The 17,039-nt window shown below is 38.8% G+C and overlaps 1 protein-coding gene across 1 annotated transcript; it reads right to left on the bottom strand.

Moving 5' to 3' along the window:
* Positions 1-4,518: 4,518 nt before the first annotated feature.
* Positions 4,519-5,097, bottom strand: LOC140835349 (uncharacterized). The gene has a single exon (XM_073200837.1). It carries the CDS (start codon positions 5,095-5,097, stop codon positions 4,519-4,521), a length of 579 nt encoding a protein of 192 aa, XP_073056938.1.
* Between the last annotated feature and the right edge of the window lie 11,942 nt (positions 5,098-17,039).

Raw genomic sequence — 17,039 nt, 5'->3', positions numbered from 1 at the left:
GAATATACGTGCCTTTTGATTTTAAAAATACCATGACGACGATACCGAAGCGGAGACGGTGCGAGGCTCGATCCGGGACGAACGTGGCGCTAAAATACTTGAAGAAAACACACGAAAGTACGCTGGAATAATTCAGAGGAGGGGGCGGCCGTTTCTTTCACAAGAACCCTCGGTTTTCTTTTTTAAAATCTGAAAATAAACTTGTAGGTGTGTGTTGTGTGTTTTAGTGTGTGTAAAAACGTGTTTAGTGTGTGTGAGTGTAGAAAACGTGTGTGTGATTTAATTAGGAGAATTTAGTGCCAAATTAACTAATTAAAATACTAATTAAAAGTTAACACTCACTAATTTAATCAAACTCTACAATTAAAATATCTACACAATAATTTTAAAAGTTTTAAACTCTTAAATCACTCAATACATAATTAAGGCTTTAAAAATACTAACAACTTAATAAATTATTTAAAACGCCCCATTCTCAACTTAAAAATAAAATACCCCATTTTAATTTGCCAAAATCGTCACCGGTCTTTTCCTCGATCCCGCCTCGAATAATCGCCTGAAACATGAAACTTGGAAAACGTTTTAACGTGCATCGCATAAACATAAATAATTTAAAATAATACATTTAAATAAATCATGCATCGTTAAAACATATTTAAAATTAATTTAAATGATTTAATAATTAAATAAATACATGGGTTTATACGTGTATTAAATTTGGGCACTACAGTTCCTTCCCCACTTATAAAAATTTCGTCCTCGAAATTAAATCTTACCGAACAACTCCGGGTAGCGAAGTCTCATATCTGCTTCGGACTCCCATGTGGCCTCTTCCACTGATTGGTTGAGCCACCAGACTTTGACTAGCTTAGTCACTTTGTTCCGAAGCCTACGCTCTTGCCTGTCAAGGATTTGGACCGATCTCTCCTCAAAGGACAGGTCTGGAGCCAACTGCAACGACTCATAACTTAGAATGTGCGAAGGATTAGCTAGGTATTTTCTCAGCTTTGAGACATGGAACACATTGTGCACCCCGGCCAGATTCGGCGGAAGGACAACACGATAAGCTAATGTTCCAACTCTTTCCAAAATCTCGAATGGTCCAATGAACCTCGGACTCAACTTGCCTCTCTTTCCAAATCTCATAACACCCTTCATAGGTGCTATCTTAACGAATACGTGATCACCAACGGCAAATTCGAGATCTCTCCTCCTCTTATCAGCATAACTCTTCTGACGACTTTGGGCGGTCTTCATTCTGTCACGAATCTTGGCCACTACGTCTACAGTCTGCTGAACTATTTCTGGACCAAGTTCTGCCCTCTCACCAACTTCATCCCAATGAACTGGTGATCTGCACTTCCTTCCATACAACGCCTCATAGGGTGCCATACCAATTGATGATTGGAAGCTATTGTTGTATGTGAACTCCACTAGAGGTAGTCTAGACTCCCAAGCTCCTTGAAAATCAATCATAGACGCTCGCAACAAGTCCTCTAAAATCTGAATCACTCCCTCAGACTGGCCATCTGTCTGCGGGTGAAAAGCTGTATTGAAAAGCAACTTCGTCCCCATGGCTGCGTGTAAGCTCTTCCAGAAGGACGATGTGAATCTCGGGTCCCTGTCGGACACAATTGAAACTGGTAACCCATGCAAACGGACTATCTCCCGAATATATAGCTCCGCGTACTGCGTCATGGAGAAAGTCGTCTTCACTGGCAAAAAGTGTGCTGTCTTAGTGAGTCGGTCAACTATAACCCAAATAGAATTCGATCCTCGGACTGACCTCGGCAACCCAACCACAAAATCCATAGTAATGTTCTCCCACTTCCACTCAGGGATGGGAAGTGGCTTAACCAATCCTGCTGGCCTCTGATGTTCAGCTTTTACTTGCTGGCAAGCGAGACATTCGGACACGAACCTGCGGATGTCTCGCTTCATCCCTGGCCACCAATACAAAAGCTGGAGATCCTTATACATCTTGGTACCTCCTGGATGGATAGAATACGGAGATGCGTGTGCCTCTGTCAAAATATCTTGTCTAATCAAGTCACCACTAGGCACCCACATTCTACCTCTGTACCTCACTATCCCATCTGACACTGTATAAAGAACACTGCCTTTGGCCTCATCTCTCAATCTCCATTTCTGTAGCTGCTCGTCTGAAGACTGTCCTGCCCGGATACGGTCTAGCATATCAGATTTGACTGTCAGATTAGACAGCTTAGGAGCTCTGCCCTCACGATAAATCTCTAGACCAAACTTTTGAATCTCAGATTGAAGAGGTTTCTGCACTGACAACTGAGCTACAACTGCCACTTTCCTGCTCAATGCGTCCGCGACAACATTAGCCTTTCCCGGATGGTAGCTAATTTCGCAGTCGTAATCTTTCACAAGTTCCAACCATCGTCTTTGTCTCATATTCAACTCCTTCTGCGTGAAGAAATATTTGAGACTCTTGTGGTCAGTGAAAATCTAACATTTCTCGCCGTATAGGTAGTATCTCCAAATTTTCAGTGCGAAGACAACGGTGGCTAACTCTAGGTCGTGAGTCGGATAGTTCTTCTCGTGCACTTTCAGTTGCCTGGAAGCATAGGCTATGACCCGACCCTGCTGCATCAATACTGCGCCTAACCCGAGCTTAGATGCATCGGTATATAACACAAAGTCTCCTTGCCCGGATGGCATGGCTAGCACTGGTGCTGAAATAAGAGCTTGCTTAACGTATCGAAGCTTTTCTGGCATTCGTCGCTCCACACGAATTTAGCATTCTTCTTGGTGAGTGACGTGAGTGGCACCGCTATGGATGAAAATCCTCGAATGAACTTACGGTAGTATCCGGCCAAACCCAGAAAACTGCGGATTTCTGATGCGTTCTTAGGTTCAACCCAATCTCTAACCGCTGCTACCTTAGATGGATCCACTTCAATTCCACTGCTAGATACAATATGCCCCAAAAACGCTACCTTCTCCAACCAGAATTCACACTTACTGAACTTCGCATATAACTTGCGACTCTGCAAGGTCTGTAAAACTGTTCTCAAGTGCTGGCTGTGCTCCTCATGGCTCTTCGAGTATATAAGAATATCGTCAATGAATACTATGACGAATTGATCGAGGAATGGCTGAAATACTCGGTTCATGAGATCCATGAAAATTGCTGGAGCATTAGTCAATCCAAACGGCATCACTAAGAATTCGTAAGGTCCATACCGGGTCCTGAAAGCTGTCTTGTGGACATCTGCATCCTTCACTTTTAGCTGATGGTACCCTGATCGAAGATCTATCTTAGAGAACACTGTAGCTCCCTGTAATTGATCAAACAAGTCTTCGATTCTAGGCAACGGGTACTTATTCTTGATCGTTACCTTGTTCAGTTCGCGGTAATCGATGCACAATATCATGCTTCCGTCTTTCTTTTTCACAAAAAGTACCGGTGCGCCCCACGGTGAGAAACTCGGGCGGATAAACTCCTTGTCTAAGAGCTCCTGAATCTGCTGCTTGAGTTCTAACATTTCCGCTGGAGCTAATCTGTACGGTGCCTTAGAGATTGGCACTGTGCCTGGCATGAGATCAATAGCAAACTCCACCTCTCTATCTGGTGGAAGACCTGAAACATCGTCTGGGAAGACGTCTGGGAATTCACTGACTACTGTCACTTCAGCTAGAGATGGAGTAGGTGCATCAGGTGCTGAAATAATACTAGCCAAGAAGGCCTGACACCCCTTGGAAATCAGTCTCCTCGCCTGCATGCACGAAATCATGCGAGGGAAACTTCTCCATCTGTCTGGCTCAAAAAGAAACTGCTCCATACCCAACGATCTGACTAGTACTGATCTCTTCTGAAAGTCGATAAGAACTCTGTTCTTAGTCAGCCAGTCCATTCCCAATATGATGTAGAATTCTGGCAACGGCAATAGGATTAAATCTGCATACACTAAGTGGCCATGCAGTTCTAGATCGATGTCTCTGACCACACTGGTAGCTAACAGCTCTTCCCCTGATGGGACTGTCACTGAAAAGTTCACGTCTAGGCCAATGGACTTGAGGTCCAAATGGTTGGCAAAAGTCTCCGATATGAAGGAGTGAGTGGCTCCTGAGTCTATCAGTGCGGTTGTGGATAGTCTCTTAATAAAAATGCTTCCTGAGATGCGTTAGCACAACACAAACTAACTTATATCCCAAAAATCTTACCAACACTCTCGAGCATAAAAGAACCCAATACTCAAGGTGGACAAAATATTACTAGCATACTAATAATTCCAAACAAAATCCACATGCACGGCAAAGTAATACTGAGCTTAGGTAGAAAAGTTTACCGGTTAGTAATGTCGTCTCTGGGTTCGCCTCTTGTGCATGCATGGTGAACACTCTTCCTTGGGTCGGCTGCTTCCACTGTGGGCACTCTTTCAACATGTGGTCCGTAGCTCCACATTTAAAACATTTTCCGGATCCCCATAAGCATTTCCCGGGATGCTGGCGATTGCACTTCTGGCACACTGGGAAGATAGCGGGCTTCTAAGGCGCCCCTTGCTGCTGAATTGGACCCTTGCCCTTTGGTGGTCCTGGATAAGGCTTTTTCCCAGGCGGCCCCTGAAACGGCCTCTTAAACTGGGATCTCTGTTGTTGTTGCTGTTGGTGTTGCGGTGGTGCCTGATAGGGCCTCTTGCCCTGTCGGTCCACCTCTATATCCCTCAGATCCTGTTCTGCCGCCAAAGACCTAGAAACTGCAACTGCGTATGTAGAGGGGCCAGCTACTCTCACATCGCGGCGTAGGATCGGCTGTAACCCATTCAGAAAATGCCTTAACTTTGCTTGTGCATCGTTTGCAATGAGGGGTACAAAGTAACACCCCCTCTCGAACTTCCTAACAAACTCTGCCACGCTACTACCTCCCTGACGCAGCGTCATAAACTCACTGGTGAGTCTGGATCTTACCTCCTCAGTGAAATATTTGGCGTAGAACGCCTCTTTGAATCCATTCCACGACAGAGTCTGCAAGTTTACTGCCACCGATGCACTCTCCCACCACAGTCTAGCATCCCCTGACAGCAAGAATATAGCACATCTGACCCTGTCAGCGTCCATCAGCTCCATGAAATCGAATATTACTTCGATGGACTTGATCCATCCCTCAGCTACCATCGGGTCAGTGGTACGCGAAAACTCCTTCGGACTCATCCTCCGGAATCGCTCATATACCGCCTATGTCCTAGGCCTCTCCTCGGGGCCTGCAGTAGTCTGGTTCCTCGCAAACTGCGCGAAGAACTGCGTCATGCCTGCAAGCATCTGAGCCTGCATGTCTGGAGGTGGTGGTGGCGGATTAGCTCTTTCCTCCTCTCGGTGCTCCATGTCCTCAGTCCTTGCTTCCTGGTTAACCATACGTCTAGGAGGCATACTGTTCCAATAATTTACCCAACACGTAAACCCAACATGCATGAACATAAATCAATATCTTAAGATGCAAGTAATTCAAACTTAAAACATGCACATACTGAAATCATAACTTAATGCTTACTACATAACATAAATTTGAAACTTTAAAACTTACAGACTTGAGGTGTGACTTCGTGAGCTTCTTGCGACTGGCAGTAGGCGTAATCCTTTACAAGAACACCGCTCTGATACCAACTGTAACGAACCGTACTCTTTACTACTTAAAATTTGCGTAAGAATTTAAAATTTTCTTTTAAACTGAAAGGAATGCGGAAATGAAATCAAATACGGTCGTCACTACATCCTTCGTCAATAAAAATGTTTGAAATCGACATCACCAATAAAATTTGCTAAAAAGAAACACTTGCTCCAAAAGTCTTGAAATGAAACATAACATTAGAGTATTTTGAACTTGCATAAAATCGTAAAATAACATGGGCGGTCCTCGGGTTTAGCCTGCCGCTCAGTCCAAGCCTGCCCCTTGGTCACCACCTCCTATCTCCTCAACATAGTCACCTGCATCGATCAAGTCTAGTGAGTCTAAAGACTCAACACGTATAAACTGGAATAACGAGTACTACATAATAAAATCACATGCAACTTTAAAATAGGACATACATAACTTGAAACTTGAACTTGCGTATTAAAACTTGAACATACGTACATACATACTTCGACGTGCCATAACTTAAACTTTTCATAAACATGCTGCATACTTGAACATACTTGAACATAAATAACTTCATCATTTTGCGTAGAGGATGTTTCAAAGCAAGTGACCCATACATAATAAACCGCCTGATCAGACAAACCACAGTACTGGGCTGACAAGGACGTATCCACTGCCACATATATACATGAGATCCCCGTTCATAATTTAACGGGCTGGTTGGTCCCCGTTCATAATTTAACGCTTCTCAACCATGATCTAACCCGTTCATAATTTAACAGGGGTGGAGAGGTCCTCGGCCATGTTCACCGACTTCCAAACCCATTCACTTTGGTCACAAGACATTTAACATACCTCAAAACTTAAAATATTTTCTTGCACGTCAACATACTTACTTGGTGTTGAGGGATTCGTTGGACTTCGACCGGGGCCGTTGCTGCAACATACTAACATGAACTATCATACTTAACTGGCATAACTTAGAAGTAGAAATCATACTTACTCCTAAGCTCAATCAATACTTAGGACGTTCTAAGTTTTCCCATGACTCGACCTTGAAAACATCATATTAAACCTTAACATACAACCTCAAACCGAATCCTAAGTGACGAAAGAATGTATCTCAAAAATAGGAGGACACGGACCCCGTGCCTAGGTCCGGGCTTGGGTCCGTGTAGATACTGCATGGTGTGTGTGTCGAAAAGTAAAGGCACGGACCCCGTCTATAGGTCCGGGTCAGGGTCCGTGTAGATACTGTGAAGGGAACACTCGGAAAGGAGAGGGGCACGGACCCCGTGCATGGGTCCGTGTGGGGGTCCGTGTACTCTCGGGAACTTGGCACTGCTGAGGGAACAAAGGCACGGACTCCATGTCAGGGTCCGTCCGTGGGTCCGTGTACCTGCGGGACAAGTAAATCTTCGGAAATTCTGTACGGGTTTTTGCTTACTCGACTAGACCCGATTGTACGGACCATAAACCGACACCCCGAGTCATTCCTAAAACCCTAAGGATTTATACCAACCCAAGTAACCATTAAAATTTCCCCAAGAGCAACTAACCATCAATGAAAACGACACAACTCAAAATTCGGCACAAGGTTTTCTTCCTATGACTCTTGATTCAACTTAGTGCCTATTGACACGAAACGAATCATTAGTGACCGTCCCAAACAACATAAACAAGGTACCTATACGCAGCAACGATCACCTGTCGATCCCCAACGAAGCCTGCAACAATTAAACTTCAAGGATACATCAATATCATAACTTTTCTGAAAACGCAGTTTGAGCAGTCCCACGAAAAACATCATAACTCACTCAATTTTCATCCAAAAATCTCGAATTTTATATCAAATCGAATGCATCGAAAGTTCTACAATTTTCTAGTTGAAAGTTTTCTCAAAATCCCGACAGAAAAATCGTAGTTTTCAACAGAACAGTGAGTTACGAGATTTCAGATCTAAAAAGTATTTCAAACGTATTCAAACCATTTTCCGCTCAAACGACGAACGTCACACATGGATTTTCACGCATAAAAATACACAACGCATACTATGACAAGATCGATGCAGAAAGAACAGAATATACGTGCCCTTTTGATTTTAAAAATACCGTGACGACGATACCGAAGCGGAGACGGTGCGAGGCTCGACCCGGGACGAACGTGGCGCTAAAATCCTTGAAGAAAACACACGAAAGTATGCTGGAATAATTCAGAGGAGGGGGCGGCCGTTTCTTTCACAACAACCCTAGGTTTTCTTTTTTAAAATCTGAAAATAAACTTGTAGGTGTGTGTTGTGTGTTTTAGTGTGTGTAAAAACGTGTTTAGTGTGTGTGAGTGTAGAAAACGTGTGTGTGATTTAATTAGGAGAAATTTAGTGCCAAATTAACTAATTAAAAGTTAACACTCACTAATTTAATCAAACTCTACAATTAAAATATCTACACACTAATTTTAAAAGTTTTAAACTCTTAAATCACTCAATACATAATTAAGGCAAAAATACTAACAACTTAATAAATTATTTAAAACGCCCCATTCTCAACTTAAAAATAAAATACCCCATTTTAATTTGCCAAAATCGTCACCGGTCTTTTCCTCGATCCCGCCTCGAATAATCGCCTGAAACATGAAACTTGGAAAACGTTTTAACGTGCATCGCATAAACAATAAATAATTTAAAATAATACATTTAAATAAATCATGCATCGTTAAAACTCATTTAAAATTAATTTAAATGATTTAATAATTAAATAAATGCATGGGTTTATACGTGTATTAAATTTGGGCACTACAGACTGTGTCAATATACAACTCCATTCAAGACTTGTTCTGATCAATACTCAAATCAAGACATAATCTGATCAATGTAAACGATACAATGATACAATCTCAATCAAAAGAATCTGATTAATATCAATCTACTGATGTTTCGACGACATAACAATACAATCTCAATAACCAGTCACTTTCACATCACAGATATAATAACACGGTTCATAATCAATATTATTATAAATCATAATCTTCAATAGTAAAGGGTTATAACCCTAAATCTGCACAATCTCGCAATATCAACAATACAATATCAGTATATACGAATCAAAAACTCATCTGATCCAAGTCTGAATAATATCAATATACCCAGCGATACAGTATAAATTAGATATCAATCCCAACATCTCAGAATCGATAACAACACAATTCTGATATCACATCGGTCTAATCACAATCAAATCAACTCTGAAAATTCATAACAATTGCATAATCAGTCTGTTCTTCGATCCGATATCAATTATACGATGTCTACTATGTCAAGAACACTATATATCAATCATATCTGTTTCTGGAAATGTCATAATTTCAAATCGTATCAAGACGTAATAAAACTTACGTCCAGTTGAAGCTGTCGTTGGTAGAAACACGGTGTTGCACTTAGATTTAAAATCAGACGGACGGAGCGAAATATAAAGGCGTAAGGATTTTTCACACCTTTCCTCTGAAGCTCTTCGTTTCTTCTCCCGTAGCAATTGAATACAATTCTGAAGGATTAACATATATATATATATATATATATATATATATATATATATATATATATATATATATCATGCATGCCAAAGGACGGGTGGCTCATTCTAAAGGCAGCACATCTCGCGCATATGCGCGACACTACTCGGCGCATATGCGCCAGACCTAAGTCTCAGCGCGTAGCTTTACGGTGACTCGCGCATATGCGCGCCTCAACTCGGCGCATATGCGCGAGGCCCTTTTTCTATTATTCACAAGTATCTGCCACCCTCGCGCACATGCGCGGAACCATGTCGCGCATATGCGCGAGGTCTTCTGCCTGCCTAGGCGCATATGCGCCCCGGCTGGGTCACGCATATGCGCGAGGTCTTTTCCTCGCACATATATCGAACTTATTTCTAGCCCTCCCGGTCTGATCCGTTCTGTCTATAATCATATCAATTATCCCCAAATTATTTCAGATTACGGTAATAAAATTCTCGGCCCTTACAATATGCAAGTTGAATGACTAAAAATATTTTGGTTGAAGCATTTTATCAAACACTTGGTATGCAATATTTTGGTATTTGAAGAATACATAAAATGCTTCAACAATGCTTCTTTAAAAACAGTGGAAATGATCTTTAAAAACAGTGGAAATGAACAGTAATTCTATAAACAAATAGATACGAATTTGTTTATGGATGTTCCGAGACTTCAAATTCTCCTACGTCACCCTTTCTTTCCTTTAGGAATGATTCACTAGAAGACTTTGATTTATACAACTCTTTGTACTAACCCACTCTGAAAAAGCAGCACCCAACTAGAACTCGTAGCACTGAAGATTGTATGCAGCACCTCATAATCAGCATATTGTTTAATGTCTCATATGCAAAGACTACAAAAACAATGTTTTACGTCTTTGTGTAAGGACTCACTCAACTAATATTTGAAGTTCAACTCTCTTGTATATGTGTGAGTGATTGTGTGTGAGTAATTTATCCTTTACAGTGTACATCTCAAATGTATCCTCACACAAGGTTTTGTGCTCTCAACTAGATGATTTCTTCATGCTAACCATCCATGCTTTGAATCCTCTTGAAAAGCTCTTGTTTGATCTTCTAGATGTTGTATTTATAGGCCCCGACAATAATATATACGTTAGACACAAGAATATGACCCTTTGGAAAGTTTACTTTTTTTGAAATTGTAACGATCAAATTTGTCTTGCTGGACATTTTCCCCATCTTAAACTGGTCATTCAGCGGTTGGTCAATGGTTGAAACTGGTCAATGGTTGAACTGATCAACGGTTGAAAACAGTTCAGCGGTTGAACGGGTCAGTGGTTCAATCTGGTCAGCATCACAACCGCAGATCAATTGGTGTGCTGTGCAGAACCAATTGATTCATTGCCATTTATCAGCATCTTAAGATTCTATTCAGAATTTCACTTCTGAAGATATTTTGTAGATCATCGTCTTATCTTTCCAGCGTATACTGAATCGGTTCATTCCAATATGCGAGCTGAGAGATATGGCCAAAATACCGCAATTGCTCATACCCAACTGATTGTTGTTTTCGTGAAATCAGTTTGGTTATTTTGTAACCAGTTTGTCCTAGATACATTCGATTTCGCCCAACTGACGTGAAATACGACTTGTTCCAATTACGTTTTCGGATCAGGAAAGTTTGCGGAATGTCATTTAAATCATCCAGCTGAGAGATACGGGTAAAATACCAACGTCGCTCATTTTGAAGAGTTTGTAGAATCCGAAATGTCTTGTCTGAACTTAAATTAGCAGTTTGACCTAGATAACATTCGAAATGTCCGACCGGCTTGAAATATGACCTGTAGATAATTTAGTTGGATTTCCAAACTTTTTGGCCTTAGGTCATTTCGATCTGTGTTTTGTAAGATATGCTCAAACTACTGCACCTTGCCAGAATTTAACAGGATGAGAAATTGAAGTTCCAGCTTCCAACTTGATGTATCAACTTCACACTTGAATAAATATGTTAGAAACACAATAATAAGTTTTTTTATCATCAAAATCAATATTGCTAGTGTTTCTGCAACCAACAAATATGCTTTGTTCTATAGTGAAAACTGAATTATTTGTAATCGCAATTGTGCTAGTGTTGTAACAAAAAATTGGTGAATCCTCTGGGATGACAAAATAATATCTCAGTTGTTGCTGAAACTAGAGCAGATGAGCAAAACATCTTCCGACAGTTAGATATTCTGCTTCATTTGTGAAAGTTACGGTGGATGTTTGCTTCTTGCTGAACTAGGAAATCAGTCTGTCTCCCAGAAAATGACATGATCCACTAGTACTTTTTCCATCAAGTTTACGTCCTAAATAATCTGCATCTGGATAGCCAACTAGATTGAGAGATGAGTCTTTAGCACACAATAAGTCCATATTTTGTGTACCTTTAAGATATTTCAATATTCGTTTGGCAGATGAAAAATTCGATTGTTTAGGATTTGCTTGAAATATAGTACACATGCAGACAACAAACACAATATCAGGATGGCTAGCAGTTAGGTAAAGTAAGGAATCTATTATACCTCTGTAGAGTGCCATCTCAACTGATATTCCCTCTTCATCTTTATCTAATTTAATTGAAGAACTCATGGGAGTATTTGCAGCTGAACATGTTTTCATGCCAAACTTCCTAAGCAGTTCCTTCGTATATTTAGTCTGACTGATAAATGTACCAGTTTCTATTTGCTTCACCTGCAGACCAAGTAAGAATGTCAATTCACCCATCATACTCATCTCGAATTTATCCCGCATCAACTTAGAAAATTTCTCGCATAATTTGGGGTTAGTTGACCCAAAAATAATATCATCAACATAAATTTGTACGAGTAAAGTATGATATTTCTTTGTAAATTTGAACAATGTTTTATCAACTGTTCCAACAATAAAATCATGATCAGTTAAGAATTTTGATAATGTCTTATACCAAGCTCGGGGAGCTTGTTTGAGGCCATATAATACTTTGTTGAGATGATAAACATGATTAGGTAATAAATGATTTCCATAACCTGGTGGTTGTTCAACATAAACTTATTCTTGTAATTGACCATTGAGAAATGTGCTTTTGACATCTATCTGGTATAATTTGAAGTTCTTGAAAGAGGCTTAGACTAGGAATATTTTATTGCTTCCAGTCGATCAACTGGTGCCTAAGTTTTGTTATAAACAATTTCCTTCTTCTTTTATGTATCATTTGTGCAACCAACCTTGTTTTGTTGCGCACAACTGAACCATCTTCATTCGGTTTGTTTCTGCATACCCATTTTGTACCTATAATTGACTTTGAAAGTGGTCTTGGAACTAAAGTCCAAAAATTGTTATGGTTAAACTGATTTTGATCCTCTTGCATGGCATTTATCCAGTTTGGATAAGTTAAAGTTTCATCAGTTTTATTAGGTTCAAATTGAGAAACAAATGCAGAATATAAAAATAAATTAAACATTTGATTTCCAGTTCTTACCAGATCAGATGGATTACCTATCACCAAGTCTTGTGGATGTGATATAATCCATTGTAATTGGAATTAGTTGGATCAATTTGCGTAACTGGTTCTGATTGTAACTGATCATTTCCTTTAGTTTCAATTGCAACTGTTTCAATTTGTATTTGAATATTGTCGTGTTGTTCCCCAAACTGATTATTAGGAATAGCTTCTTGTTTCAACTCTTTGATCCACCACCTCTGGTTCAGGTGTTTGAAGGATGTTTTAGTTGATGTGAACTTCTTCTTCACTATCATCCTCCAAGCTAATTTCTGTTAAACGGTTAGTCAGATCAATTTTATGAGTTGGCTTAGCAATTAGAGTAGATGCATCAACTACAACATGAATTGATTCTTCTAAAAGCCTTGCTAACTAAAGAATAAACCAAGAAAGATTCCTTCATCAGATTTAGCATCAAATGATGTTAAATTATTTTTGTCATTGTTATGAATAAAGCATTTGCAACAAAATATTTTGAAATAAGACACCATGCTTTTCTTTCCATGCTAGATCTCATATGACGTTTTCAAATGATTTTTATTAACCATTGACCTGTTCTGAGTATAACATGCAGTTTTTACTACTTCTGCACAAAATCTCTGAGATATACCAGAATCAGCAAGCATTGTTCTAGCTGCTTCTTTAAGAGTTCAATTTCTTCTTTCAACTATACCATTTTGCAGAGGTGTTCTTGCGGTTAAGAACCCACGCTTGATTCCAGAATTTTCTAAAAATATAAAAACATTTTGATTGACAAATTCAGTCCCTCGATCAGAACTTATTCAGTAAGTCCCAACTAATTTTTCATTTAAATATCTTTTGAAAAGTTTAATCAGTTGTGCAGCAGTTTGGTCTTTTAATTTGAGAAAAATAACCCAAGTAAATTTTTAAAAATGATCAACAATTACTAGGGTATATTTCATTCCCCCTAAACTCATGACTGGTATAGGACCAAACAGATCCATATGCCACAGTTCTAAGCATCTGGAGGAAGATTTACTCCCTTTGTTTTTAAAAGAAGATCTTACTTGTTTATCAAACTTACATGCCGAACATATTTTATCTTTTGAAAATTAAATTTTAGGCATACTAGTTACAAGATCCTGAATACTCAGATGAGCGATGAACTTCAAATTCAAGTGATTTAACCTTTTATACCATGATCAGTTATTGGAGAGATTAGAAGCGACAAGAAAAACTTGTTCATTAGGTTGATCAGTCCAAATGACTTTATAAGTGTTACCACACTGATTTCCTATCATAATGATATTATTTGTTGAGTTCTTGACTGTGCAAATGTGCTTGTTCAACTGAACTAAGAAATTATTATCACATAACTGACTAATGCTAATCATATTCTATTTTAAATTCTCAACAAGTAGAACATTATCAATAATAATGTTACTATGGATAAGCTTACCCTTACCCAAGGTTCTACCTTTCAGGTCATCTCCAAAACTGATTTTTGGACCAGAATATTTGATTAGTTGGAATAACAAATCAGCATCCCATGTCATGTATCTTGAGCATCCGCTGTTCAGGTACCGGATTGAGTCTTTAGTTGATGTACTTGTCACCTACGGTCACACACAATGAATAATTTTGGTACCCACATCTATTTGGGTCCTAAAATGATTAGTCCTTTAGGAACCCAGAATTGTACCAGTCTAACAGACTTTCCCGTTGTTGTGTTCTAGATAGTTTTTCTCTGCTTGTGTGTGCTAGATCTGTTGTGTGCAGATGAAACAATATGAGTTTAACCTTGTTCACCTGGTTTTTCATCTGATATCTTTTTTAACATGCATATGATTATAATAAGCATTCCTAGAGTTATGATTTTGTATCTAAATCATTTAGGTGACCAGATTCGTTAATCATTTGAACTCGAATTACTATATTTGATTCCATACCTCTTAGCATTGTTCTTATTATCAATCATTTGCTCACTGGTTTACTTGGCTTTAATTATTCATGTACCATAACTGAGTTTACAAAGTGAATATACTTCTCTTTGCACATATTCAGTTCTGGCTTGGTACCAATGGTTGAATATTCAACTTGGTTATTAAAGCTTAAACCAATTTTGTCAGTAACTGATTTTTTAAATCATTCATTTCAGTCAATGTGATTGATGACGTATTCCAAGCTTGAAGATCAATTTGTCTTTAATTCTCAAGTTTCAGATGCTGAAAAACAGATTGGTTCTCACTCATTTCATATTTTTGCTCAACAATCTCTTTTTTTAGACTCAACAATTCAATTAATTCATCAGTTTTAGTTTTATTGTCCTGGAGATCAGTTTTCTTTGCTTTGTCCTTCTAAAACGATAGAGCAATTTTTGATACTCATTAAACATGTCGTGTAGCGTGGAAATGAGTTATTCCCGTGTAAAATTAGTTGAACTGAAATCAAATATTGCTCGCTGCTTGATTCCCGTTTTTTATCATTAGCCATCAGGCATTTTGCTTCTTTTTCATCGCTAGAGCTGCTCGAGCTCTCAGATTGTGGGGACCCGGGCTCTAACTCGACTATCTTTGAGATTAATTGGTTTTTCGCTAGAAAATGTGGGTCAAAATTTTGCTTTTAATATAAAAAACAATTGTATATAAATCATACACAAATGATACCTCTATTTTATTTTCAATAAAGTAGGTACTTGTCTTGTTTCATTACATACTTAAACAAACTAGTATTTGAAACACATTACATATCAAATGTAAAACTACTAGTCCATCTTCTACGCTCGTAGTCACCACGCTATCCAATCTCTCATCTTGGTCTCGACCCTGATCCCGTCCCACCTGTTGTTATGCACACATACAGACACAACAACAGCCGGAAACTCCGGTGAGAACAAATCTCAGTATTAAACATGTATACATGCATATCATGCAAAAAATACAAAATCATAATACATGAATCTGTAATTAAGACACATTAGTGGATACAGATAAAACTCTCCGACTCTTATTCTTTGACTTGACTCATATCTAAGTCTAGGGATCCCTGTGTGAATAAGACGTAACAAGTCTCCCACCTACTCTCCCGATCGGGGTGGCGGTAAGTCTTATTCCTAGACTTCGGCCCTGTCTGTATCGAATATCTACAATCGGAGTCGATCTTCTCCTATGCCTCGATACCACAGAACTTCTAGAACTTAGCATATCTGCTAATGACTCTCCTATCTCAATGCTTGTATATAAATCAATATAAAGCACAAACATAGCAAGGTATAGAAATCTAGTATGTGGTTTCTGGGAAACTCAAACCGGATCTGATTCGAGTTATACTTCCCCAATCAAACATTGAATTATACCTTTCGTTGTTCAGTCTTTGTCGATGTCGAGGTCTCTATGACGAAGCTTGTCAAGACAAATCTGAAATGACATATTCAAGATACATTCTATCAATCTCTAGTTCAAATCAATACACATACAGATCAATATTCGATCTCGGTACATTTCAATGGCACAACGGCGTAATCTCTCGATACCGATCCATTCAAACATCAATAATCAACAACCATAACTCATAATTCTCATCATAACAAAATCTACTATGCTGAAATCTTCATATACCCAAGTCAAGACATGCTGGAACATGAAAAAGATCGCATATTGTGACACCTCTGACCTCATTTAATAAAAAACAGCGGAATTTAAAATTTTCTTTGAAGGCAAGGAAGGATTCAAAATCAACTACCATGAAACATTTACAATAAAATGTAAATACATGATCATTCAAATGAGGTAACAAAATACAAAATATCATTTCTAGGATCATGTCCAAATTGTTTGCATAATGGCCTTCTTCCTTCCAACTATATGCATATGACTCCGGCCCCAATCAACGTCCCGGCCCGTCGCTCTTATATGCATCACATGAATAAACTGAAATGAGTATAAAACTCAGCAAGTGGAACTCTTACATAGCATACTCTGAAAACATAGCTTTGAAATCAATAAATACCAACAACTCTTGAATTAAGAATAACATAGCAACATAATAATAAGATGGTATTTCTCTTTTCTCTGTTGGATTGATATCTATATAGTATCTCTGTCTCTATACCTATATCCCATCGATATAAATCGATAACTCTTAGGGATATAAGCGTGTGGTCGTTGATCAACTAATTGCATGCAATCTCTAACTATGTATCTATCAATCAAAAAATCATTTAAATTCTCTCTTTGGCATTTCATCAAACACTTTGAATACTTTAATCTCTTGTATTCCCTTTTACAATAATTGAGACATAAAAATGCCTCCAATATATATAACAAGTGTATCAATACATAATCATGAATCAAATGAAGGGAATAGCACATTAAAACGATTGAAATACAATACATATATTATCATGTGAGCACAAGGAATGAAATTCCACTTACAA

Source organism: Primulina eburnea, chromosome 6, assembly GCF_022965805.1.
Source record: "Primulina eburnea isolate SZY01 chromosome 6, ASM2296580v1, whole genome shotgun sequence".
Classification (NCBI taxonomy): Eukaryota; Viridiplantae; Streptophyta; class Magnoliopsida; order Lamiales; family Gesneriaceae; genus Primulina; species Primulina eburnea.
Note: the sequence above shows the minus strand (reverse complement) of the source record. Positions and strands in the feature narration are given on the sequence as shown.